Source organism: Tauraco erythrolophus, chromosome 28 (assembly GCF_009769465.1).
Source record: "Tauraco erythrolophus isolate bTauEry1 chromosome 28, bTauEry1.pri, whole genome shotgun sequence".
NCBI classification, from domain to species: domain Eukaryota; kingdom Metazoa; phylum Chordata; class Aves; order Musophagiformes; family Musophagidae; genus Tauraco; species Tauraco erythrolophus.
In genome coordinates, this window is record NC_141492.1 from 5,782,276 (window position 1) to 5,804,671 (window position 22,396).

General features: G+C 69.8%; 2 protein-coding genes across 2 annotated transcripts; both read left to right on the forward strand.

Annotated features, from left to right (window-relative positions):
* The first annotated feature begins 345 nt into the window (after window positions 1–345).
* On the forward strand, window positions 346–4,898 carry CNN2 (calponin 2). The gene is made up of 7 exons (XM_086627672.1): window positions 346–411; window positions 2,962–3,083; window positions 3,470–3,536; window positions 3,677–3,814; window positions 3,969–4,085; window positions 4,408–4,554; window positions 4,632–4,898. The coding sequence occupies exons 1-7, from the start codon at window positions 349–351 to the stop codon at window positions 4,893–4,895; spliced, it is 918 nt and encodes a 305-aa protein (XP_086483798.1). The 5' UTR covers window positions 346–348; the 3' UTR covers window positions 4,896–4,898.
* A 3,458-nt stretch (window positions 4,899–8,356) lies between these two features.
* On the forward strand, window positions 8,357–22,120 carry ABCA7 (ATP binding cassette subfamily A member 7). The gene is made up of 49 exons (XM_086627542.1): window positions 8,357–8,422; window positions 8,540–8,633; window positions 8,860–9,001; window positions 9,084–9,211; window positions 9,281–9,402; window positions 9,479–9,673; window positions 9,780–9,869; window positions 10,004–10,238; window positions 10,352–10,491; window positions 10,561–10,677; window positions 10,983–11,150; window positions 11,228–11,436; window positions 11,540–11,716; window positions 11,869–12,091; window positions 12,195–12,416; window positions 12,545–12,749; window positions 12,820–12,936; window positions 13,102–13,273; window positions 13,472–13,603; window positions 13,687–13,826; window positions 13,909–14,046; window positions 14,224–14,429; window positions 14,569–14,641; window positions 14,938–15,140; window positions 15,304–15,352; window positions 15,573–15,635; window positions 16,304–16,458; window positions 16,681–16,805; window positions 16,884–16,982; window positions 17,206–17,401; window positions 17,517–17,611; window positions 17,906–17,938; window positions 18,172–18,277; window positions 18,375–18,449; window positions 18,672–18,841; window positions 18,914–19,091; window positions 19,176–19,291; window positions 19,471–19,615; window positions 19,703–19,826; window positions 19,923–20,052; window positions 20,133–20,253; window positions 20,365–20,427; window positions 20,515–20,621; window positions 20,825–20,966; window positions 21,036–21,170; window positions 21,250–21,353; window positions 21,470–21,562; window positions 21,654–21,891; window positions 21,971–22,120. Exons 1-49 carry the CDS (start codon window positions 8,357–8,359, stop codon window positions 22,118–22,120), a joined length of 6,726 nt encoding a protein of 2,241 aa, XP_086483668.1.
* Window positions 22,121–22,396: the final 276 nt, after the last annotated feature.

A 22,396-nucleotide genomic window follows, 5' to 3' on the forward strand; every position in this document is an offset into this window, starting at 1 on the left:
TGTGCCCGTCCATAGGTGTGTGCGTGTGCCCGGGCGTGTGCCCGTGAGTGCGTCCGCCCGCGTGCCCGCCTGCCGGGCTGTGCCCACGCGTGCCCGGGACGGCTCCAGCCCCGGCCCCAGACCCCGCGGGCTCCCGGTGCCTCCCGGTTCCCGCCCCGAGTCCCGGTGTCGGGGTGCGGGACTCCCCGCGATCCGGCCGCTCCTGCCCTTATTTGGGCATTTCGGCCCCGTCCAATCAGCGCGGGGCCCGGGCCCGCCCCCGCCCCGCCCGCCCCGCCCCGCCCGGCCCCGCTCCGCTCCCCGCTCCGCTCCCCGCTCCGGTGCCGGCTCCGCGCCCCGCTCCCCGCCATGAGCAGCTCCCAGTTCAACAAGGGCCCGTCCTACGGCCTCTCCGCCGAGGTCAAGAACCGGGTGAGCCCCGGCGGGGGGCGGGGCGCCCGGTGCCACCGGGCGGGGGCGAGTTGGGGACCGGGGAGGGGGCACCGGGGACACCGGGCGCTGCGGCTCCCGGTGGTCCTGGGGGGCTCTGGAGTGCCGGTCATGCCGGTGTCGCTGGGGGTCCCGGTTGCATCCCGGGGTCTTGGGGAGCCGGGAGGTCCCGGTGGAGCCGGGGGGACAGGAGCAGCCCCCGGCCCATGCCTGACCCCCGGACCCCGGGTCCCCCTGGTCGGGTGCACCCGGGGCACCCTCAGCCGTCCAGGCCTCGTGTGCCCACAGAGGTGCCACGGAGCTGCCGCGGGGCCGGAAGGGGAAAGGGGAACCGGTGCCTCCAGCCGGGCTGTTCACAGCCCGAGGAAGGAGCCCCGGGTGCCGCAGGGTGCAGGCAGCTGCCCTGCCTGCAGCACCCTCCTGCCCAGGGGGCGAAGCCTCCCCTCGACCGGAACGCTGAGGATGGGGCCGGGGTGCTGGCAAGCAGTGCTGGATGCCTGGGTGCACCCCACGACTGCGGGTGCCCCCGCCCCAGCCTGCACCGTGCCCCTTGCAGTGGGCGCCACTGCTGTGACAGGGGGCTCTGGCACCATGGGCGCAGGGGTGCCACCAGGCTGGGGGGAGCGGGGGGACACAGCAACCCCTTCCCTTGGCCGTGCTCCCTGCGCAGCACAGGGCTGCGGTCAGGGCTGGGCTCCGCGGACCGCTGCTGCCCGGGGCAGTGGCACGGGCAGCGGCCGCCGTGCTGGGCTGTGCCTGGCCCTGGGCGAGCGAAGGCCGAGCCGTGGTCACCCCCAGCCCCAGGACAGTCGGCTGGTGGCCCCGGGTGGCTGCGCCCCAATCTGGGATGTGGGAGCTGCCTGGATGGGGCTGGGGCAGGCAGGAGAAGGGGCACTGGGCACTGCCTGTGCTGCTGCCGGGGCTCGGATGCGTGTGGCTGCTGGGATGTGATGGCCGTGGCTGTGGCTGTGACTGTGGCCATGGCCGTGGCCAGGCTCTCCTTACCCGGCCTCGCAGGGGATTTACGTTTCATCACGGAGTGAAGACGGGCCCCTGCTTGCATCTGGGCTGGGCTCACCAGCGCCGAGCAGGTGGACACGCGCGGGAGCCTCCCCGCTGCGCGCTCCTGGGCACTTCGGCTTGATTCAGCAAGACTTGAGCCAGTTTAGCTGCCCTGGTGTGTCTGACATCATCGACTGGGAACCAGTTAAACCAGTGGCAGCCTCCCAGTCCGTGCAAGCCCTTGCAAACTGGGCTGTAGTGGGATCTGGTCCCCTTTGCCCCCTCCTGTGCCCCAAGAAACTCCTGCGCTGGCCGTGGGCCGGGAGGAGGGACTGGCGCCGGCTGCCCGTGCACCAGACCATCAGCTGGTAGGACAGCGGGATTCCCCGGCCGGGACACACGTGGTGCCATGAGTGTGACTCTGCTCGGCTGGACCGTCTCTGTGTCCCACACCAGTGCAGCTTCCCTTTCGGGGCTGGGGCTGTGGGGCCACAGCTCTGCGCAGCCCGTGGACACAGCCAGTGTCTCCCCACCGGGCACCGGGACCCATCCGTGCCCATCCCAGGGTCTCCCCATAGCTGGGATCCCTGAGGACTCACAGCCCTGGTGCGGGACCAGGGGGGACGGGATGTGCGAGGGGTCGGTGGGTGCCTCGTGGCTGTCCAGTGGCACCAGCTGAGCACACGAGGGGCCAGGCTGGGGTGGTGATGGCACTCGGGGCTTCCAGGCTCTCCCCGTGCAGCCCCCTCCTTCCCACCCAAACTGGGGCACCTTTTCTTTCCCGCGTGGGCTGAGGCCAAGGCGACGCTGCGGGCGATGCTGCCGGCCTGGGCAGCTGGTCTCCATTTGGGAGGAGGCATCCACATTCCCAGCATAGTCGCGGTGGCCGAGGAATCTGCGGCAGCGGGTTCGGCCCCGCAGGAGGGGGGAGCAGTGGGCAGCCAGGGACCCCCGGCTGGGAGCCAGGCTTCTGCGGGCACTGGGGATGGAGCAGATTTCCTCGTGGAAGAGGGAGGAGTGGGCCCTCGGGAGGCAATTCTCCTGGCCCCACAGACTGTGCTTCCTCATCCTCGAAAGGTCCAGAAGCTGCCATGTGCGAGGGCACCATGCTCTGTGGGCTCGCGCCAGATCCAGCCATGCCAGCACCTATGTCTGATGGCAGCATCGTGCTCGTACTCCCATCCCTGTTCCCGGGCAGGGGAAACGGGCAGGGGCAGGGGCAAATCAAATATCCCAGGACAAATATCCCAGGACTGTCCAAGTCGCTGGCTGTGCCTGCCTTGCCCACTGCGCCCATCTCACCACCTGGCTCTCTGGGGCTGGGGGCAGCTGTGCTGGGGATTCACTCCACTGCCCTGCAGAGACTGGGGACCAGCCTGGCACTGCGAGTGTCACCAGGGCTTCCTGGGGATGGAGCTTGGCATGGGGCTGCTGTCCCCAGACAGTGCTTGGGTGGGGGGCTGTCCCCCGTGAGGGGTTTGGGGTGATGCCAGGCCGTGCCTGAGCTTCCCCCTTGCCGCCCCCTCCCAGCTCGCCCAGAAGTACGACCCGCAGAAGGAGGCCGAGCTGCGGATGTGGATCGAGAGCGTCACGGGGCAGCAGATCGGACCCGATTTCCAGAAGGGGCTGAAGGACGGGGTGATCCTCTGCGAGTGAGTCCCGCGCCGCTCGCCCGGCGCTGCCGAGCGCAGCCCTTGGCCCCCCCTCCATTCAGATGGGATGCGGGACCCCCACCCTCCAGGGACCCCCGCCAAGCCCTTGGGGTGGGAAGGGCGGGCTGGATCCGGCCGTGCCCGCACCGGTGGGACCCACCGGCTCATGGCAGCCGGAGTTTTCTCTGTGGCGCTGCTTGGCCGGAGTCGCCCCCAACGCGCCCGTGTCTGGGGGGAGCCCTGGGGACCAGCAGGGACCTGGGGGGGGAATCGCCTTGTGCTTGACGGGGACGCTGGGCTGGACCTTCCCCAAAGGAACCCGTGCCACACTGCCGGCCGGGGTCCCTGCGCCACCGCAGCCCCCACTCCCCCCCACCTCCCTCCAGGCTCATGAACAAGCTGCAGCCCAACTCGGTGAGGAAAATCAACCGCTCGGCTCAGAACTGGCACCAGGTAGGTGTGGGCAGCCCTGCCTGGCACCAGGTAGGTGTGGGCAGCCCTGCCTGCCACCCAGCCGCCACGGAGCCCCAGCTCTGCCCCGGCCCCCTCTGCCATCGCCTGCCAGGGTCTTACCCCTCTCCCCCCACCTGCAGCTCGAGAACCTCTCCAACTTCATCAAGGCCATGGCCAGCTATGGCATGAACCCCGTGGACCTCTTTGAAGCCAACGACCTCTTTGAGAGCGGGAACCTGACGCAGGTGCAGGTGTCGCTGCTGGCGTTGGCGGGCATGGTGAGCGGCTCGGGAGGGGGCACAGCCCCTCGGGGACCTGCCGGGCAGACCCCCAGCTCGGGTGGTGCCTGCGGGGCCCCGTGGCTCCCTGCTGCCCAGGGAGAGGGTGGGAGGTCTGGGACTCCCGTCCTTCCTCACCGCCCGGCCCCGGCAGGCCAAGACGAAGGGGTTGCAGAGCGGCGTGGACATCGGCGTGAAGTACTCGGAGAAGCAGCAGAGGAACTTCGACGAGGCGAAGATGAAGGCCGGGCAGTGTGTGATTGGGCTGCAGGTGGGCTGCCCCACGCCTGCTGCCGAGGGCCGGGGTGCTGGGTGAGGGGGGGCCTGGTTTTATCAAACCCTCAGCACCCACCGTCCCCTCCAAGCACGGCTGGCAGGAGCCGAGGCTGGAGATGCCCCAAATGTCCTCAGAATCTGGGACCATCTCAGCTCCGTGTCTGGACCCTGGCACTCAATGTCTGGGTGCCCAGAGAGGCTGCGCCTGGGCTGGGTTGGGGACCGCTGGCTGTGCCCCACTGGCTGCAGAGGGATGAGAGGGAGGAGAAGGGGCACATGTGGGGCAGCACTTGATCCTCACCGGACGCCCTTGACAGATGGGCACAAACAAGTGTGCCAGCCAGTCTGGCATGACGGCCTACGGTACCCGGAGGCACCTCTACGACCCCAAGAACCAGATCCTGCCGCCCATGGACCACTCCACCATCAGCCTCCAGATGGGCACCAACAAGTGTGCCAGCCAGGTGAGCCACCGCAGCCACCATGGGGAGGGATGGTGGAGGGGACCGCGGCCGAGCCCTGCTCCGTTCTGTCCTTCCAGGTGGGCATGACGGCTCCTGGCACCAGGAGACACATCTACGATGCCAAGACGGGGACGGAGAAGTGCGACAACTCCTCCATGTCGCTGCAGATGGGCTCCAACCAGGGCGCCAACCAGAGTGGCCAGGTCTTCGGCTTGGGCCGCCAGATCTACGACCCCAAGTACTGCCCACAGGGCAGCCAGGGCGAGGTGGCCAATGCCGCCTGCGACCAGAGCGGGGACCCCCCCATGTACCACTACTACTGCGAGGAGGAGAGCTACTGAGCGGGACGTCGCCTGGCCCCGTCCTGCCCCATCTCATGTACAGACCCCACTGCCAGCGACATTCCAGCCTCTACTTTCATCATTCCCTCTTTTTAAACTCTTTTAGTACTTTTTTTAATTTTTAAATGAATCTATTTTTCTGAGCAAGGAAATAAAGATCCTGTTTCTAGAGAAGAGACCGGCCGTTTCCCTGGCACAGCCCTGGCATTTGCAGTGAGAAGGCGGCAGAAGCTCCAGTGCCGAGGAGCGGACAGTGTCCCCGCTCACACAGCCAAGACAACACGTTCCCAGCCAGCACCCACCACGCTGCCCCTGCCATGCTCTGCCACAGCAGCACCCAGATCCCTTGGCAAGGAGGGGGTGGCAGCTGCCCACACTGCCCCGGTGCCACTTCTCGTCCCCGTCCTGGCAGGACCCGGCTTGGCACCGTGGAGGAGAGGGGCTCAGGGTGGTGGGACGCGGTGGGAGCAGGGCTGGGAGAGACCCCCGGGTGTGGGGGAGCACAGGGCACTGCGGGGCCTCGGAATTGTGTGTGTGAGCATGAGTGTGAGTGTGCATGTGTGTGCGTGTGCCGCTGGCAGCCTTTGCACGCTCGTGTGATCTCTGGAAGCGAAGCTGGAAATGCCTTTTTTGCAAAACTCATAGGGACCCAGTTTCTGAGGCCACGGTTGTGGTGGCAGCGCTGAACTGGGAGCTGGCACACTCGGCACACGCGGCCCTGGCTGCGGCTCTGAGAGCAGCAGTGACCAGATCAACGGGCACGCTGGCGCCAAGGCCGGCTCCCACGGCCGCATCCTGCACCGCAGGGTGATGCCCGAGCATGGGCAGTTGCCAGGGCCGCGGGTGGGGCCGGGGATACTGGTGCACGGTGCAGCCCCTCGCTGTGCCCATCGGCTCCTGCACCTCGTGTGGGGTTTTAATGCAGATGCTCTTATACTGAAACCTTTAAAAAAAAAATCTTTTTAACTGAAGCAGGAAACGGTTTCTGGTGCGCCGTGACTCAGCGCTCTCGGCCTTTGGGACCCCCCCGGGGCCATGGCGGCCGCCCAGCACCCACCGCCACCTTGGCACCCCTCGCCTCGGGGCCACCGCAGCCCCGGGGGCTTGGGGACCCTGCGGGGGAAGGGTCCGGCCCTCGGGCGCCCGGCGAGGGGAGACGCTGGGAGGGTGGGTGGAAGCTCTCCCTGCCCTCCGCCTCGGGGCAGCCCCGGGGCCACGGGTCGGCCTGTCCCCCCCAGCGGGGTCTCAGCCCACCCGTGGCGGGCGCTCCGCGGCCCCGTGGGGCTCCCAGGGGCGCCCACCCCACGGGCAGGTGGGGCCAAAGCGGGGTGGGGTCGGGGACGGGGGTGCGGATGGGGATGGGGTCCGGGATGGGGATGGGGATGGGGATGGGGATGGGGATGGGGATGGGGACGGGGACGGGGACGCCCCCGTAACCCTCCCTCGTTCCTCGCGCCGCACGGGCCCCGTTAAGATCCGCCTCCCGTGACGTCAGCCCGCGGCTGTTATGTATCGCGGGGGGGGGGGGTCCGGTGAGCCGCCCGGAGCAGCTCGCGGGGTCCGTTACGGGGCCGCGCGGTGGCGGCGTGAGCAGGTAACGGGGGTCCCGGGCCGGGGGCGGCTGCGGACGGGGGGGCCGTGCCGCCGGGGGGCTGTGCCGCTCGGGCTGGCCTCGGCCGGGCTGCAGCTTCGCGGCGTCCCCCGGGACTGTCGGCATCTCCGCTCCCCCCCCCCCCGGGCTGTCCGCATCGTCCCTCCGGGGCTGCCCGCGTCCCCCGCCGGATGACCCCATCCCCTCTCCGGGACTCTTCCCCCCCATCATCCCGGCGGGGCCGTCCCCGTGTCCCCACCATCCCTCCCCCCGGGGCTCTCCGTGTCCCCCGGAGCTCCGCACCCCGCCCAGCGCGGGGCTCGGTGCGGCGGGGCCGGGGCCGGGGGGTGCTGGGGTCGGGGGTCGCCGTGCTCCCGGTTGCAGCGTTGGGGCGTGTTTGCCCCCCGCGGGGTGAGTGAGCAGATTCCCACGCGAGTCCCCGTCCGGGAGGCGGCTCCTGGAGCATCCCGATGTTTTGGGTTTCTTTTGTCCCGAGAAGACCCGCCGCTCCCGGCCGGGCTGAGGCTTCTCCCGGCGCGGCAGCCCCGCACCATTGCCCGGTCCCGGTGCCAGCCGCCTCCGCTTGGCCGGTGTCACCCACACCCCCAGCCGCCTCCCGGGGCCGGGGCTATGGTCCCCCCTCGCTCTCGCTGCCGCGGGGCTGGGGTGGGGGGCAAAGCTGTCCCCAAGCCCCGGTGCCCCGTCGGAGGGATCCTCCCCCCGGGCCCCCGCGCTGGTGCCACTCGCGTCCGGCCCCGCAGGCTGATTAGCCAGATTTCCCGGCCGGGATGCTAATCCCGCTGCCCGGTGTCCGCTTATCCCCGCTGCGCCCGGGGACCCGGCTTAGCCCCGAGCGCGGGCAGAGGCGGCAGTGGCTGCGCCATCACCGCGTGCCCGCGTGGCCGAGGCCCGGGCACAGCAGAGGTGCGAGGCCACGGCGGGCGAGAGGGCGGGTGGACGAGTCCGCAGCTTTGGCCACTGACTGGGGTGGTGGAACGGGCGGCGGGGGTGGCCAGGGGCTGGCCCAAGCTCGTGGTGGCCCAGGGTGCCGCTCCAGAGCTGGGCTTTCCCGGGGTGTGGGCGTTGGCCGGGCAGGAAGCTGCGAGTTTGGTCGTGCCAGCTGCGTCTACCAGGGCTTGGCACGAGGCCGATCTGCGCCGCTGGAAGGGGAGACTGCTGCCCTGCTGGCCCCTGTCCAGGGGCAGGTGAAGCCCCAGGAGCTGGCTGGGCATGGAGGCTCGTAGGGACGGGGCTGGCGAAGGGACGGAGCCGGAGCTGGCGGGACCCTGGCACAGCCCGCAGGCACCAGCAGGACTTGGGCATCTGAGCTCACACCTCAAGCCCGTTGCATCGGGGCAGTTTCCCCCCCAGGGTGCTGGGGATCTCACCAGAAATGCCCTACCTCACTACTGGCCCACCCACACCCCTCTAAACGGGGAAACTGAGGCACAGGCAGGTCCCAGGCCTGTCTTTGGCTGCCCGGCTCTCCAGGGCTCCTATCACTGGGGCTGCTGGGGCGCCCAGCTGCTCCCTGTGCTTGGGGGGTGTGTGAACCCCCTCATCACTCCCAACGTAGCACCGGCCTGGAGGGACTTGCAGAGCTTGTGCCTTATTTTGCTTTTGGTTTAGGAAAGAACGAGATTTGAGGACTTTGCTCCAGAAAGGAGCTTTGCTGCCCGAGCGCCGGGCCGGCTCCTGCCAGGCCCGGGGCTCAGCCATGTGCCCAGTGCTTTGCCCAGCGTGCAACAAGCCTGAGCCAGAGGGAAACGAGAGCCCTGACTGTTGCCCCCAGCTTGGTGCTGACCCCCTCACTCTCGCCCGCAGCCGGAGCCGAGCGGGGCGCAGGGCACGCACCCCCCCTGCACCCGCCATGGCCGTGGGCACCCAGCTGGGGCTGCTGCTCTGGAAGAACTTCACCTACCGTCGGCGGCAGCGGGTGAGTGGGTACCCAGGGCAGGAGGGTGCCTGGAGCTGCTGGGTCCTGGTGTGGGAGTGGGCAGAGCCCTGGGCGCTGACGGGGGCAGGGACCCCCCCAACCCTGATTCTCCCCCAGATCCAGCTGGCCATCGAGCTCCTGTGGCCCCTCTTCCTCTTCCTCATCTTGATCGCGATGCGGCAATCCTACCCGCCCTTCCAGCAGCACGAGTGTGAGTGTCCTGTACCCTCTGGGGTGGCCCCCCCGTGCCCGCCGGGGACCCCTCCTCGCATGGGAGCCCTGTGGGACCCTGGCACAACCCTGGGTGGCACCGGGGAAGACAAACCTGGGAGATAGACACGAGCCAGGGGCTCGCTGGCATCCCCCTGCTCGGATGTGTGCAGGGCCTTGGGGTTCCTGTGCTGCCCCCCCCGGACCCATCTCTCCCTCTCCCGCAGGCCACTTCCCCAACAAGGCCCTGCCCTCGGCCGGGACCCTGCCCTGGCTCCAGGGAATCGTCTGCAACGCGAACAACCCCTGCTTCCGGCACCCCACGGCGGGAGAGGCCCCCGGCCGCGTCGGCAACTTCGACGGCTCCATGTGAGCGGCGGGGGCCGGGGGGCTGCGGGGCCTGAGCGGGCGGTGGGGCCGGGGTCTCACTGCCCACCCCGCGCCCCCGCAGCCTCTCCCGCCTGCTGAGCGATGCCCGGCGGATCCTGCTCCGCGCCGACGGGCAGCGGCTCCTGCGCAGCTTCGCCCGACTCCTGCCCACCCTGCGCCGGCTCGGGGGGAGCGGAGCTCAGCAGAGGGGTGAGCACCGTGGCTGGGGGGTGTCGGGGGAGCGAGACCCCCCCTGGCTGACCCCTGCCCACCCCCCAGCCTTGCCGGTGAGGGACTACCTGAGAGCAGACGAGAGCTTCTCGCAGTTTCTCTGGACCAACACGTCTCTGCCGCCGGCGCTGGTGGACGAGCTGCTGGGGGCTCGGCTCAGCCCCCGCATCGTGAGTGTTGGCGCGTCGCCCGCGCCCGCTGCCCGCCGTGCCGGGGACTGCGGCATCACCGGCCCTCTCCCGCCAGCTCTCCCTCGTGGGCACCCGTCTCCCGCTGAAGGCAGTGGTCTGCAACGCCTCGGAGCTGGGGGGCTTCCTGGTGGGGGGCGACGCCGCCTCCACCCAGCGCCTGCAGCGAGAGCTCTGCGCCCTGCCCGGCCCCCAGCTCCGTGCCATGGAGCGCTCCTTCCTCTCCCAGCTCGACCTCCCCCGGCTCCTGGCGGTGAGCCCCCAGCCCAGCCGGGTGCTGGGTGCTGGAAGGCACCGGGGCAGAGATCCCTGGCCCCCCCCGGAGGGGCTGTGACCCCCTTCCTGTGCTCCCCTTGTAGGAACAGCTGAGCTCAGAGGCAGGCGGCATCGCTGGTGCTGTGGAAGCTTTGGGCACCTTTCTGCAGGACGCGGCATCCCTGATGGAGGAGGTAGTGCCCCGCTCCCCCGCGCCCCACGCCAGTGCCCCCACGCCCTGTGCAGCTCAGCGGTGCCACACTCCCCGCGGTGTCCCTGGGCATCCCTGTCCCCCCCCCAGCCCCACTCCCCATCCTGCTCTCCACAGATCTCCTCCATGACCAGCCTCGCTGAGCTGCGGCAGGAGCTCGGGGCGCTGACGGCCCCCAACGCCAGTGCCAGCAGCTTGGGCACCTTCAGGGCCCTGTCCCGCATCGCCTGCGGGCACCCCGAGGGTGGGGGGCTCAGCATCCCCTCCCTCAACTGGTATGAAGACAGCGACTTCAAAGCTTTCCTGGACCGCAACAGCTCGGAGCAGGGGACCGCGGCCCCGGGCAATGCCAGCAGTGAGCAGGCTGGGCTGTGGGGGGCTTGGGGGGGCTTACTGGGCACGGCCCCCGAAACTGCCCGGGAGGTGGGGGGCTGGTGGCGAGGGCTGGGCTCTGCCCCTCCCCAGGTCCCTTCTGCCGAGAGCTGGTCCGCAGCCTGGAGTCCAGCCCCGTGTCGCAGATCTTCTGGCGGGGGGTGAAGCCCCTCTTCATGGGCAAGATCCTGTACACGCCGCCCGGCCCCGGCCCCGACAGCGTCATGGCCGAGGTGAGTGGGGGGCTGCAGGGGGGCTGCTGGGTCTTACCCCGGCCCTGCCTCACCCCCTGCCCCGCGCAGGTGAACCGGACCTTCCGGGAGCTGGCGGTGCTGGGGGAGGCGGGGGGTGCCTGGCGGGAGCTGGGACCCCGTGTCTACGCCTTCCTCAACGAGAGCCTGGAGCTGCAGGTCCTGCGGGTGCGTGAGCCCCAGACCCGCTCCCCGTTGGGGACGGGGGTGCGATGGGATGTGGGACGGGGGTGCGGGATGGGGGTGCAGTGGGATGAGGGATGGGGGTGCAGTGGGATGTGGGACGGGGGTGCGGGATGGGGGTGCAGTGGGATGTGGAACGGGGGTGCGGTGAGATGCGGGACTGGGGTGCGGTGGGGTGCGGGACGGGGGTGCAGGACGGGGGTGCAGTGGGGTGCGGGATGGGGGTGCAGTGGGGTGCAGCCAGGAGCAGGGTGGGCTGCGTTGCCCCGTGGCACCCCGGTGCTTTGCAGGACCTGCTGCTGGCCCCAGGGGCCACTCAGCTCCTGGACGGGTTCCTCAACGGCACCTCCTGGAAGCTGCCAGCACTGGCCGGGTTCCTGGCGGGGCCAAGGCCCACCTGGCACCAGGTGTACGCTGATGCCGACGCGGTCCTGAGCACGCTGTCGCGGTTCATGGAGGTGCGTGTGGCCCCGGGTGCGCGGGCAGTTGGACGGGTTCCCCGCGCCGTGCTCAGCCCTGCCCGCCCTGCCCGCAGTGCCTCTGCCTGGACAAGATCGAGGCGGTGGCCACCGAGGAGCAGCTGGTGGCCCGGGCCCTGGAGCTGCTGGAGGAGCAGCGGTTCTGGGCAGCTGTGGTCTTCCAGCCCCCCACCAACGCCACCGCCCCCACGCTGCCCCCCCACGTCCGCTACAAGATCCGCATGGACATCGACGGCGTCACAAGGACCAACAAGATCAAGGACAGGTCGGGGGACACCTGCCCCTTGGGTCTTCGTGGCCCCCCATCACCCTGTGGCTGGGGTTGGGGGGGGGGGTTCTCCCCTCCCAGCGCCGCGCTCTGTCCCCAGGTTTTGGGACCCGGGCCCCGCGGCTGACCCCTTCAACGACCTGCGCTACGTGTGGGGGGGCTTCGCCTACGTGCAGGACATGGTGGAGCAGGCGGTGGTGCGGGTGCAGACCGGGGCTGCCCCGCGGACGGGGGTCTACATCCAGCAAATGCCCTACCCCTGCTACGTGGACGACGTGTGAGTGGGTGGCAGGGGTGGCCCCGGCCCCTCAGGACCCCCGAGTCACCCGTGGGGGTGGCGTGGGGCTGGTCCGTGCCCTGGGTGTCCCCTGCCCGGAGTAGCCCCGGAGCGTTGGGCTATGGTGGAAGGGCCAGTGCCATCTCCCCCAGGTTCCTGCGGGTGCTGAACCGCTCGCTGCCACTCTTCATGACGCTGGCCTGGATCTATTCGGTGGCCATGATCATCAAGAGGGTGGTGCATGAGAAGGAGACGCGTCTCAAGGAGACCATGAAGACCATGGGGCTGAGCAGCGGGATCCTTTGGCTCAGCTGGTTCCTCAGCAGCTTCATCCCCTTCCTCCTCAGCTCTGCCCTCCTCGTCCTCATTCTCAAGGCAGGTTGTAGGGCACGGGGGACAGCGTGGGTGACACGGGCGGCGTCAGGGCTGGGAGCCAGCACGGGCAGCTCCGCAGGCTCCAACCTGCCTTGATCTGCAGCTGGGAGACATCCTGCCCTACAGCAACCCAGTCGTCATCTTCCTCTTCCTCGGCACCTTCTCGGTGGCCACCATCAGCCAGTGCTTCCTGATCAGCACCTTCTTCCTCCGCGCCAACCTGGCCTCGGCGTGCGGCGGCATCATCTACTTCTCATTCTACCTGCCCTACGTGCTGTACATCGCCTGGCGCGACCGCATCACCTTCCCGCTCCGCATCCTCATGGTGAGCGGCCGTGGCTGCCCCCTCCCCAGTGCCCTCGGGCGCCCTGGGTGTGCTGGGCCGGGGGGCTTTGGGGCTGAACCCCCCTGAGCTGGTCTTTCCAACCACACCGCCGTGCTTGCCACTGCCAGAGCCTGCTGTCGCCGGTGGCGTTCGGCTTCGGCTGCGAGTACTTCTCCCTGTACGAGGAGCAAGGGGTGGGCATCCAGTGGCACAACATGGGCGCCAGCCCCGTGCCAGGAGACCCCTACAACTTTGCCACGGCCATGGGGCTGCTGCTGCTGGATGCCGGAATCTACGGCCTGGCCACCTGGTACCTCGAGGGCGTCTTCCCAGGTGAGCGCAGCCCCCCCTGGCCCCGGCAGCCCCCCCGGCCCATGCCCCGCTCAGCCCCTGTCTGCTGCAGGTCGGTACGGGATCCCCAAGCCCTGGAATTTCCCCTTCCTGAAGAGCTACTGGCTTGGAGAGCCGTCCTCAGCCGGGCACCCCCCGTACCCCACCAGCCCCCTAGCTGCACCCCAAGGTAAACCCCTGCCCCTGCCCACCCTGGACCCGCATGGATGAAGGGCAGCGGCCGCAGAGCTGGGCACGAGCCCTCCTGCCTGGGCTCTGCCCCCCCCGTGGTGAGGGGTTCTGCCCCCTGTGGCGCGGGGTCCTGCCCAGGATGTGACCCCGCAGTGGTTTACAGCGCTGGTGGAGGAGCCGCCCGCCCTGCTCCAGCCTGGCATCTCCATCCGCAACCTGGTGAAGATTTACCGCAACAGCAGCCGCGCGGCCGTCGACGGGCTGAGCCTGGACTTCTACGAGGGGCAGATCACATCCTTCCTAGGCCACAACGGGGCTGGCAAGACCACCACCATGTGAGCCGGGGGGCTGGGGGCTGGCCAGAGGGGCTGCGTGGCCACGGCCAGGGCTGGGAGCTGAGCCTGGCTCTGCCCTGGTGCCATCCCCACCTGGGTCCCCACGAGGCCGGGCTCTGAGCACCCACGTAGGATGGGAGATGCCAACCTGTGGTCCTGTGCTCCGTGACCCCCTTTCCCCGCTGGTCCCCCCTCCAGGTCCATCCTGACTGGCCTCCTGCCCCCCACCTCGGGCACTGCCTATATCCTGGGCTGGGACATCCGCTCCGATATCGACAGCATCCGCAGAGCCCTGGGCACCTGTCCCCAACACAACGTGCTCTTCGACATGTAGGCAGGGACCGGGTGGGCAGGGGGAGCAGTGGCGGGGGCCGGGGTGGGCAGGGCTCCCCCCTCATCCCTTCCCACCCCAGCCTGACGGTGGAGGAGCACATCTGGTTCTACGGGCGGCTGAAGGGGCTGTCGGAGGAGCAGGTGAAGGCGGAGATGGAGGAGCTCATCCAGGACACGGGGCTGCCCGACAAGCGCCGGGAGCAGACCAGGAACCTCTCGGGTGCGTGCAGGGGGCAGGAGCGGCACCTGGGCGGGGGTCCGCAGTCCTGGCCCCCCCCGACGCTGTCCCTGCTGCCCGGCAGGCGGGATGCAGCGGAAGCTCTCAGTGGCCATCGCCTTCGTGGGTGGCTCCCGGGTGGTCGTCCTGGACGAGCCCACGGCCGGCGTCGACCCCTACTCCCGCCGCAGCATCTGGGAGCTGCTGCTCAAGTACCGCAAAGGTCAGGGCTGGGGGGACGCGGGGACCCCACTTCTGCCTCCATGCGCACGAGCTCCCCAGAGAACTGGAGAACTGGCAGCGGGGCCCTGGGGAGAGTGGGGAGAGGTGCCGGTGGGGAGATGCCCACAGATCGGGGCCGGCGAGGGGGTCCGGGGTGCAGCCTGCTGCCTGCCCCCAGGCCGCACCATCATCCTGTCCACCCACTACATGGACGAGGCGGAGCTGCTGGGGGACCGCACCGCCATCATCGCGCAGGGCCGCCTCTGCTGCTGCGGCTCCCCGCTCTTCCTCAAGGCCCGGCTGGGCACCGGCTACCGCCTCACCATGGTGAAGCGGGAGCGGGTCGGGACAGGCGGCAGCACCAGCACCAGCACCTCCAAAAAGGTGGGACCCTCGGCCCCGCCAAGCAGCAACCAGAAGCGTGGCTGGTGCCTCCATCCCGGGCTTTGGGCGGGTGCCGAGCCCTGGGCTTGGGGCCAGATCCTGCTGCGGGGTGCCAGGCTCCAGCCACCCTTTGCCACAGGACGACAGCGACTCGGAGCGCAGCAGCGACACGGGACTGGGCAGCGAGCGGGGCAGCGAGGCCAGCACCGTGGGTGAGGGTCCCATCCCTCCCTGTGCCCTCAGCACAGCATCACCCCCCCGGGTGCTCCCCACATGTCCCTCGTTGGCCGGGGGGTCCCATGGGTGCATTCAGCCCCATGCCCTGCCCTGCCACCAGCTCTTTGTCCCCCTATTCTGGTGGGGCAGAAAGGGGTCCCCCCACCCTTCCATCCCCTTCCAACCCCTGGGGACCCTCAGACTGGGGTGCAGGGCACGTGCCAGCTTTGGCCAGCGCCTGCACTAGCCACCAGCTCCTGGCCCAGGTTTGCAGCCCTCCCTGTCCCCCCAGATGTGGCCCAGCTGTCGGCGCTGATCCAGAAGCTGGTTCCCGGCTCCCGGCTGGTGGAGGACATCGGGCACGAGGTGCGCTTCGTCCTGCCCTACAGCGGGGCCAAGGACGGCGCCTTCGGGGACCTGTTCCGTGAGCTGGACGCCCGCCTGGGGGAGCTGGGCATCTCCAGCTATGGCATCTCCGACACCACCCTGGAAGAGGTACCCAGAGGAGCTGCGGTGGGAGGGGGGCCTGCCTGCGGCTCCTGGGGTGCCCACCCTCCCTGGAGCTCTGCTGGGGGCTGCTCGTGACCTGGGGGATTGGCCTCACTGGGGCTGTGGGTGCTGGGGGCTGTATTTAATGTCAGCCTCCTCCTGCGCTCAGATCTTTCAGAAGGTGGCCCAGGACACGGGGATGGACACCGACATGGCAGGTGAAACACTTCAGTGCTGACTGGAGCAGGGTGCCAGGGTGCCGGGGTCTGGGGTGCAGGGAGGTCTGGCGGGGAGATGCTCAGCAGCCTGGAGCAGAGGAGTGTGGGCGTCCCCAGCACCCTGTGTGGCCTTTGCCCTTCCCAGGGCTGGGGTCCCCCCTGGGAGCACCCGTGGGGGGTGCTCAGTCCCACCCTGGCACTCCCACCCCCGTTTTGTCAGGCACTGGAACAGGAGCAGCCCCCGGCGAGGGAGGGGACACAGAAGTGGCCGATGGGGAGCTGGGTAAGGAGAGGGGAGCTGGGACCTGGGGCCCCTGAGCTGCCCAGCCCCCACCGTGCCCCCCACCTCCACCCCCTGGGCTGAGCCATGGCATGTGTCCATCCGGGCACGCGTCCCTCTGAGCAGGCATCACTTCGGACATACGTCCCTTCGGGTGGGCAGGGGGACACTCAGAGACCCTCATGCAGCATCGCTCCCACCCAGACTCGGGTGTCCCCCGGGTTTTGGACAGGGCGAGGGGTGGGGAGGGCGGTGGGTTTCGGGGAGCTGATGGGTTTGGGAGAGTGCAGCTCTGTGCAAGGATTGGGATGGGACATGAAATCCCAGGGATGGATGTATCTGGGCCCCTTCTCCTGGAGACAGAGCGGGCATGGGGCAGCCACGGGTGTCTGGGGGGCTGCGGTAGTTGGGGGAGTCGGCTGTGCCCGGGGCCGGCGTGGCTGTAACCCCCTGTCCTCTCCTTTACGCTGACCCCGAGGAGCCCGGCGAGGTAGGAGTGGGGTCTGGGGGCTCCCGTCGTGTACCTGCATGCAGCGCCCCGTCCCCACTGGGCTGGGGGGACGCCCCTGCCAGCGCCCCGTGTCCCCCTGCCCCATGCCACCCGGCACGACCCCTGCCTTGTGCCCTCCACTCTGCCGGGGCTGGGGCCAGACTCCTCTCTGCCCCGACAGCCGAGGAGCCCCGGGAGACGGATCTGCTGCGGGGCCCGGCCGGGCAGGCCTGCGGCACGGTGAGGGGCTGGGCGCTCACCCGCCAGCATCTCCGTGCCCTCTTCACCAAGAGGCTGCTCCACGCCCGACGCAGCACCCGCGGCTTCTTCGCGCAGGTGGGGCCGGGCCGCGGTGCGGAGGATGCGCAGGGGATGGGGCAGGGGGCTGCGCAGGGGATGGGGCAGGGAGGTGCAGAGGGTGCGCAGGGGATGGGGCAGGGGGCTGCGGAGGGAATGGGGCAAGGGGGTGCAGAGGGTGCGCAGGGGATGAGGCAGGGGGACGTGGAGGGGATGGGGCAGGGGGCTGCGGAGCCTTCCCTGACCCCCGACCCCCGGCAGATCGTCCTGCCCGCGCTCTTCGTCTGCATCGCGCTGCTCTTCAGCCTCATCGTGCCGCCCCCGGGGCAGTACCCGCCGCTGCGCCTCCGGCCCGGGCTCTACGGGCAGCAGTTCACCTTCTTCAGGTGCGGCCCCGGCCCCGGCGACCCCCGGGTCCCCCCCGGCCCCCGCTGCCACCCGCTCACCCCCCCGTCTCCCGGCAGTAACGACGCCCCGGGGGACCCCGGCACGTCGCGGCTGCTGCGGGCGCTCCTGGCCGAGCCGGGCTTCGGCACCGACTGCATGCGGGACGGCGGCGGGGGGTGAGTGCCCGCGCCCCCGGGCCGGGGGGCGCTGCGGGGGGGTGCCTGGGGCTCGGCCCCCCCCGCTCTCCCGCGAGCAGCCCCGCCCGCCGGCGCGATGCCGCGGGACCCCCGTCCAGCCCCGCGGGGATGGTGTGGGGGGGGGCGCTCCCGGTGCCTCTGGCTCACGGCAGGCTGGTAACGGGGGTCTCTATTCCCCCCCCCCGCGCTGCCCGGTGCCCAGGACGGGGCCGTGTCCACCGGCTTCCCACCCCGACGGCTTCTCGGCCCCCCCGGCCCCCCCTGGGCTGCTGGAAGCGCTGCAGCGCAGGAACTGGACACGGGCCGAGCCGTCCCCCCCCTGCCAGTGCAGCGGGCCGGGGGCTCGCAGGATGCTGCCCGACTGCCCCGAGGGGGCCGGGGGGCTCCCGCCACCCCAGGTAACCCCCAGCCCACAGCAGGGCTGGCCCTGGGGCCCCAGGGTGCCGGTGCAGGCGATGCTCTGGAGAGGCTGGCGGGGCCGCATGTCCGTCCAGCCCGTCTGTCTGTCCCCAGGTGCAGAGGGGCACGGGCGATGTCCTGCAGAACCTGACGGGCAGGAACATCTCTGACTACCTGGTGAAGACCTACCCCCAGGTCATCCGCAAGGAGTAAGTGCTGGGGCTGGGGACACCCCGGGGACAGCCTGGGGACACCACAGGGACACTCCAGGGACACCACAGGGACACCCCAGGGACACCGCAGGGGTGATGGGCCTGGGCTTGGGCACAAGCTGCCACCACGGTGGAAGCAGGGAGGGTCACTGTGGACCAAACCCAGGCAGGGCTGGAGGCAGCGAGGGCACCACAGAGTACTGGGAACTGCTGGGGGCTCATGGCTGGGTGGGCAGGTGCTGCCGTAACATCTCCTGGGGGGTGTTTTTCCCCAACTCCCATTTCTTACAGGCTGAGGAACAAGAAGTGGGTGAACGAGCAGAGGTGAGCCTGGGGGGGGCTGGGGGCTTGTGCAGATGGGGCAGGGGGGAGGCAGGGTCTGCCCTGCGGGATCAGCAGGCAGAGCCATCATCTGGGCGGCCTCAGTCCTTCTCTGTGTGCCCCTCACCGCGGCATCTGGGCGGGCAGCAGGGCTGGGAGGGTGGAGGGGTGGGTTTGAGCAGGGGGGCCAGTGGAAAACGGGTGGCAGGTTTGGAAGTGCCCGTCGCTCCCCACAGGTACGGTGGCTTTTCTCTGGGTACCGGTGGCTCCCAGGCCCTGCCATCAGCGGCGGAGGTGGATGAGGCGATCCTGGAGCTCCGGGCGCTGTTCAACGTCACCCCGGTATGGTGGGGGCTCTGCCCCCTGCTCAGCTCTGGCATCCCGGCGCTGGGAGGGCTCTGGCCCAAGCCCATTCCTCACCCCGTGTCCCCACACCCAGGGCAGCCTCTCGGACCGGCTCCTGGGCAACCTCAGCCGCTTCATGGAGGGCTTGGACGCTCGCAGGAACATCAAGGTGCGCCCGGCCCCGGGGCTGGGGGTCCCACAGAGGCCAGAGCTGGGAGGCAGCCAGTGCCGCGGGTCCCCATCCGGGGTTGGAGCAGCCTGAGAAGGACCGAGCTCAGCTGGGGCTGGAGGGGAGCGGGAGACTGGAGGGAGCGGGGTGCTGTGGGTGCAGCCGGTGGTGGTGCCGGAGCGGGAGCGGGGCTCTGAGCCACCGGGCTCCCTCGGGCTGCAGGTCTGGTTCAACAACAAGGGCTGGCACGCCATGGTCTCCTTCCTCAACGTGGCCAGCAACGGGCTGCTGCGCGCCCGCCTGCCCCCCGGCTCCGACCCCACGCTCTACGGCATCACCGCCACCAACCACCCCCTCAACCTCACCAAGGAGCAGCTCTCGGAGGCCGCGCTGTGAGTGCCAAAGACGGGGGTCCCGTGGGGACAACCCCCCCGTCCCTGTCTGAGCCCTCCCCTCCGCGGCAGGATGGCCACCTCGGTGGACGTGCTGGTGTCCATCTGCGTGATCTTCGCCATGTCCTTCGTCCCGGCCAGCTTCGTGCTCTTCCTCGTCGAAGAGCGCGTCAGCAAGGCCAAGCACCTGCAGTTCGTCAGCGGGATGAAGCCCATCACTTACTGGCTCGGCAACTTCGCCTGGGACATGGTGCGGGACGGGGATGGGGGAGTACAGCTCTGGGGGGGCCAGGTCCCATTTGTGACCCCCTCCCCGGCTTCTCTGTGCCCACAGTGCAACTACGTGATCCCTGCGCTGCTGGTCGTCCTCATCTTCCTCTGTTTCCAGCAGAAGTCCTACGTGTCCTCGGCCAACCTGCCCGCTCTGGTCCTGCTGCTGCTGCTCTACGGGTGAAGGGCTGGCGCAGCCCAGCTGGGGCTCGGCCCCCCGGGGCTGGACCCTGGGGAAAGGGGGGGGCTCTGAGCGGGGCTGGGGGCAGCCCTGGCTTGGGGGGCCGTGGTGATGGGGGCGTGGGTGCCCCCCGGACGGGAGGTGCGTCTCAGCCAGCCCCTGCTTCTTTGTCCCCCAGCTGGTCTATCACCCCCCTGATGTACCCAGCCTCCTTCCTCTTCAGCATCCCCAGCACTGCCTACGTGGCCCTGACCTCCATCAACCTCTTCATCGGCATCAACGGCAGCGTGGCCACCTTCGTGCTGGAGCTCTTTGTGGACCAGGTGAGTCCCCGGGCTGCCCCAGACCCCCCTCCTGTCCCTGTGGGGCCGGCACCAGCTCCCCCACCCCTCTCCTCGCCTCCCCGGCAGAACCTCAACGACATCAACCGCATCCTGAAGAAAGTTTTCCTCATCTTCCCCCACTTCTGCCTCGGCCGAGGCCTCATCGACATGGTGAAGAACCAGGCGATGGCTGACGCCTTCGAGAGGTTCGGTGAGTTCAGCGGTGCTCCCCCTCCCCAAAACCCGGCCAATGTGGGGGCCCTCCCCGGTGACTCCCCTCTCTTACGGCCGCTCTCGCTGCTCACAGGGGACAGGCGCTTCGTGTCCCCCCTGTCCTGGGACCTGGCAGGGAAGAACGTGTTCGCCATGGCTGTCGAGGGTGTCATCTTCTTCCTCTTCACGCTTCTGCTGCAATACCTCTTGTTACTGCGGCCGGGGTGAGGGGCGGCCGTGGGGCAGCTGTGGGGTGGCCGCGGGGTGGGCAACCCTGTAAGTGCCCCTCTGCTGTCACCCCCAGGCCACGGGCTCCGGAGCTGCCCTCGCTGGGGGAGGAGGATGAGGACGTGGCCAGGGAGCGGGCGAGGGTGGGCAGCACCCTCCCGCACAGCCACCTCCTGCTGCTGAAGGACCTGACCAAGGTGCGTGCCATGGGGGGCTGCAGGGCTCCAGCCTCTCCCGTGACCCCTGGTCCTGCTGGTGGGTGACGGGTGGGGAGCACCACCCAGTTCCACCTTGGCCCTGCTGCGCAGGTGTACCGGCGCAGGACGGCTCCGGCAGTGGACCGGCTCTGCGTGGCCATCCCCCCCGGGGAGGTGAGTGCCAGACAGACGGACGCACGGCACGGCACGGCACGGTGGGCAGGGCCAGGGCTGCCAGTAACCCCCGTCTGCGCCCCGCAGTGCTTCGGCCTCCTGGGGGTGAACGGCGCCGGGAAGACCTCCACCTTCAAGATGCTGACGGGGGACACGAAGGTGACGCTGGGGGAGGCCTGGCTGAAGGGGCACAGGTGGGTGAGACGGGGGGACCCCACGGCCCACCCGCGGCTCCCCCTGTCCTCGTCCCCACCCTGTGCTCCTCCTGCCCTCATCCCTGCAGCGTCTGCTCTTGGCTCCATCCTCATCCTCATCCCTGCAGTGTGCTCATCCCCATCCCCGCAGCATGCTCAGCCGTGTCCCTGCCGTGTGCTGAGCCGTGTCCCTGTCCCCGCAGTGTGCTCACCGACCTGCAGTCCGTCCACCAGCACATGGGTTACTGCCCCCAGTTTGATGCCATCACGGACCTGCTGACGGGGCGGGAGCACCTGGAGTTTTACAGCCGCCTGCGCGGTGTCCCGGAGGAGGAGATCCCCAGGGTAGGATCCCTACCCCGACCTCCCCAACCCAGAAGACCATTGTCCTCACCCCCTCCATGTCTCTCGCAGGTGGCTCAGAGGGGCATCACCAAGCTGGGGCTGCAGTCGTACGCGGACCAGCCGGCGGGCAAGTACAGTGGGGGCAACAAGCGGAAGCTTTCCACGGCCATAGCCCTCCTCGGCTCGCCACCCATCGTCTTCCTGGTGAGTGGGGGCAGCGGGGGGGTCCTGCAGCAGCACTTGGCCCCTGCCCGGGCTGACGCTGACGCCGGGGCCGTGGCAGGATGAGCCCACGACAGGGATGGACCCGCGAGCCCGGCGGTTCCTTTGGGACTGTATCCTCAGCGTCATCCGGGAGGGCAGATCCGTGGTGCTCACGTCCCACAGGTGAGCCCCTGTCCGGGGTCCGCGGCACCCCTGAGGGGAGCACCCCTCTGCCCCCGCAGCACCCCCGAGGGGAGCACCCCTCTGTGCCTGCGGGGCCTCACGCGACCCCCCCGCAGCATGGAGGAGTGCGAGGCGCTGTGCACCAGGATGGCCATCATGGTCAACGGCCGGTTCCGCTGCCTGGGCAGTGTCCAGCACCTCAAGAACAGGTGATGGGGCTGGGGGCTCGGGGAGGGCTCCGGCAGCGATGGGATGGGGACACGGCCGGGCCCTGCAGCGATGCCCCCCTCTCCCCCGCAGGTTTGGGGACGGCTACACGGTGGCGGTGCGGGTGGGCAGCCCTGGGCTGGCACCCACGGAGAGCCTGATGCAGCGCCGCTTCCCCGGCATCGTGCTGAAGGAGCGGCATGGGGGGCTGCTGCAGTACCAGCTGCCCACCCGCACCGGCTCCCTGGCCAGCGTCTTCAGTGTCCTGGCAGCCCACCGCGGCCCCTGCCACATCGAGGACTACTCCGTGTCCCAGACCACCCTCGACCAGGTGCTGGGGGATGTGGGGCATGTGGGCATGGGGGCCACGGTCCTGCCAGCAGTGCCCCTCACCCTACCCTTCCCCACAGGTCTTCGTGCACTTTGCCAGGGAGCAGAGCGATGAGGACCCCGGGGGGACCACGGCCCCGGGGCAGGATGCGGCCCCAGTGGTGCCCAGCCCCGGGAGGAGGCTGACACAGTTCCTGGAGGACGACAGCTACCACGAGAGCGCTGTCTGAGTGGGGCCACGGTGCCCCACGGACCCCATCCCAGCCGTCACCGCAGCACGACCTGGGGTCCTGGGGCTTCTGGCCGCTCCGGACCCCCAGAGCTGCACAGGGGGATCTGGCCGCATCCTGCCTGCTGGCACGGGGCCACCATCCCCGCAGGACGGTCCTGGTGCTGGGGAGGGTCAGAGCGCCAGGGCTGGGCTGGCCCCAGCTCCCCTTGGATGGGGTTGCCCTCTCTGGAGGGGCTGAGCTGGATGACGTGGGGGTCTGCCCTGGGCCTCCCCC

What these genes read in the sequence shown, in the direction of transcription:
- CNN2 (XM_086627672.1), top strand. Translation starts at nt 349, where the DNA reads ATGAGCAGCTCCCAGTTCAACAAGGGCCCGTCCTACGGCCTCTCCGCC. An exon ending in GACGGGGTGATCCTCTGCGA is followed by an intron (nt 3,084 to 3,469) that starts GTGAGTCCCGCG and finishes ACCTCCCTCCAG; the next exon opens with GCTCATGAACAAGCTGCAGC. An exon ending in CCAACAAGTGTGCCAGCCAG is followed by an intron (nt 4,555 to 4,631) that starts GTGAGCCACCGC and finishes CTGTCCTTCCAG; the next exon opens with GTGGGCATGACGGCTCCTGG.
- ABCA7 (XM_086627542.1), top strand. Translation starts at nt 8,357, where the DNA reads ATGGCCGTGGGCACCCAGCTGGGGCTGCTGCTCTGGAAGAACTTCACC. An exon ending in GCACCAGCACCTCCAAAAAG is followed by an intron (nt 14,430 to 14,568) that starts GTGGGACCCTCG and finishes CCTTTGCCACAG; the next exon opens with GACGACAGCGACTCGGAGCG. An exon ending in TGGAGCTCTTTGTGGACCAG is followed by an intron (nt 19,616 to 19,702) that starts GTGAGTCCCCGG and finishes CCTCCCCGGCAG; the next exon opens with AACCTCAACGACATCAACCG.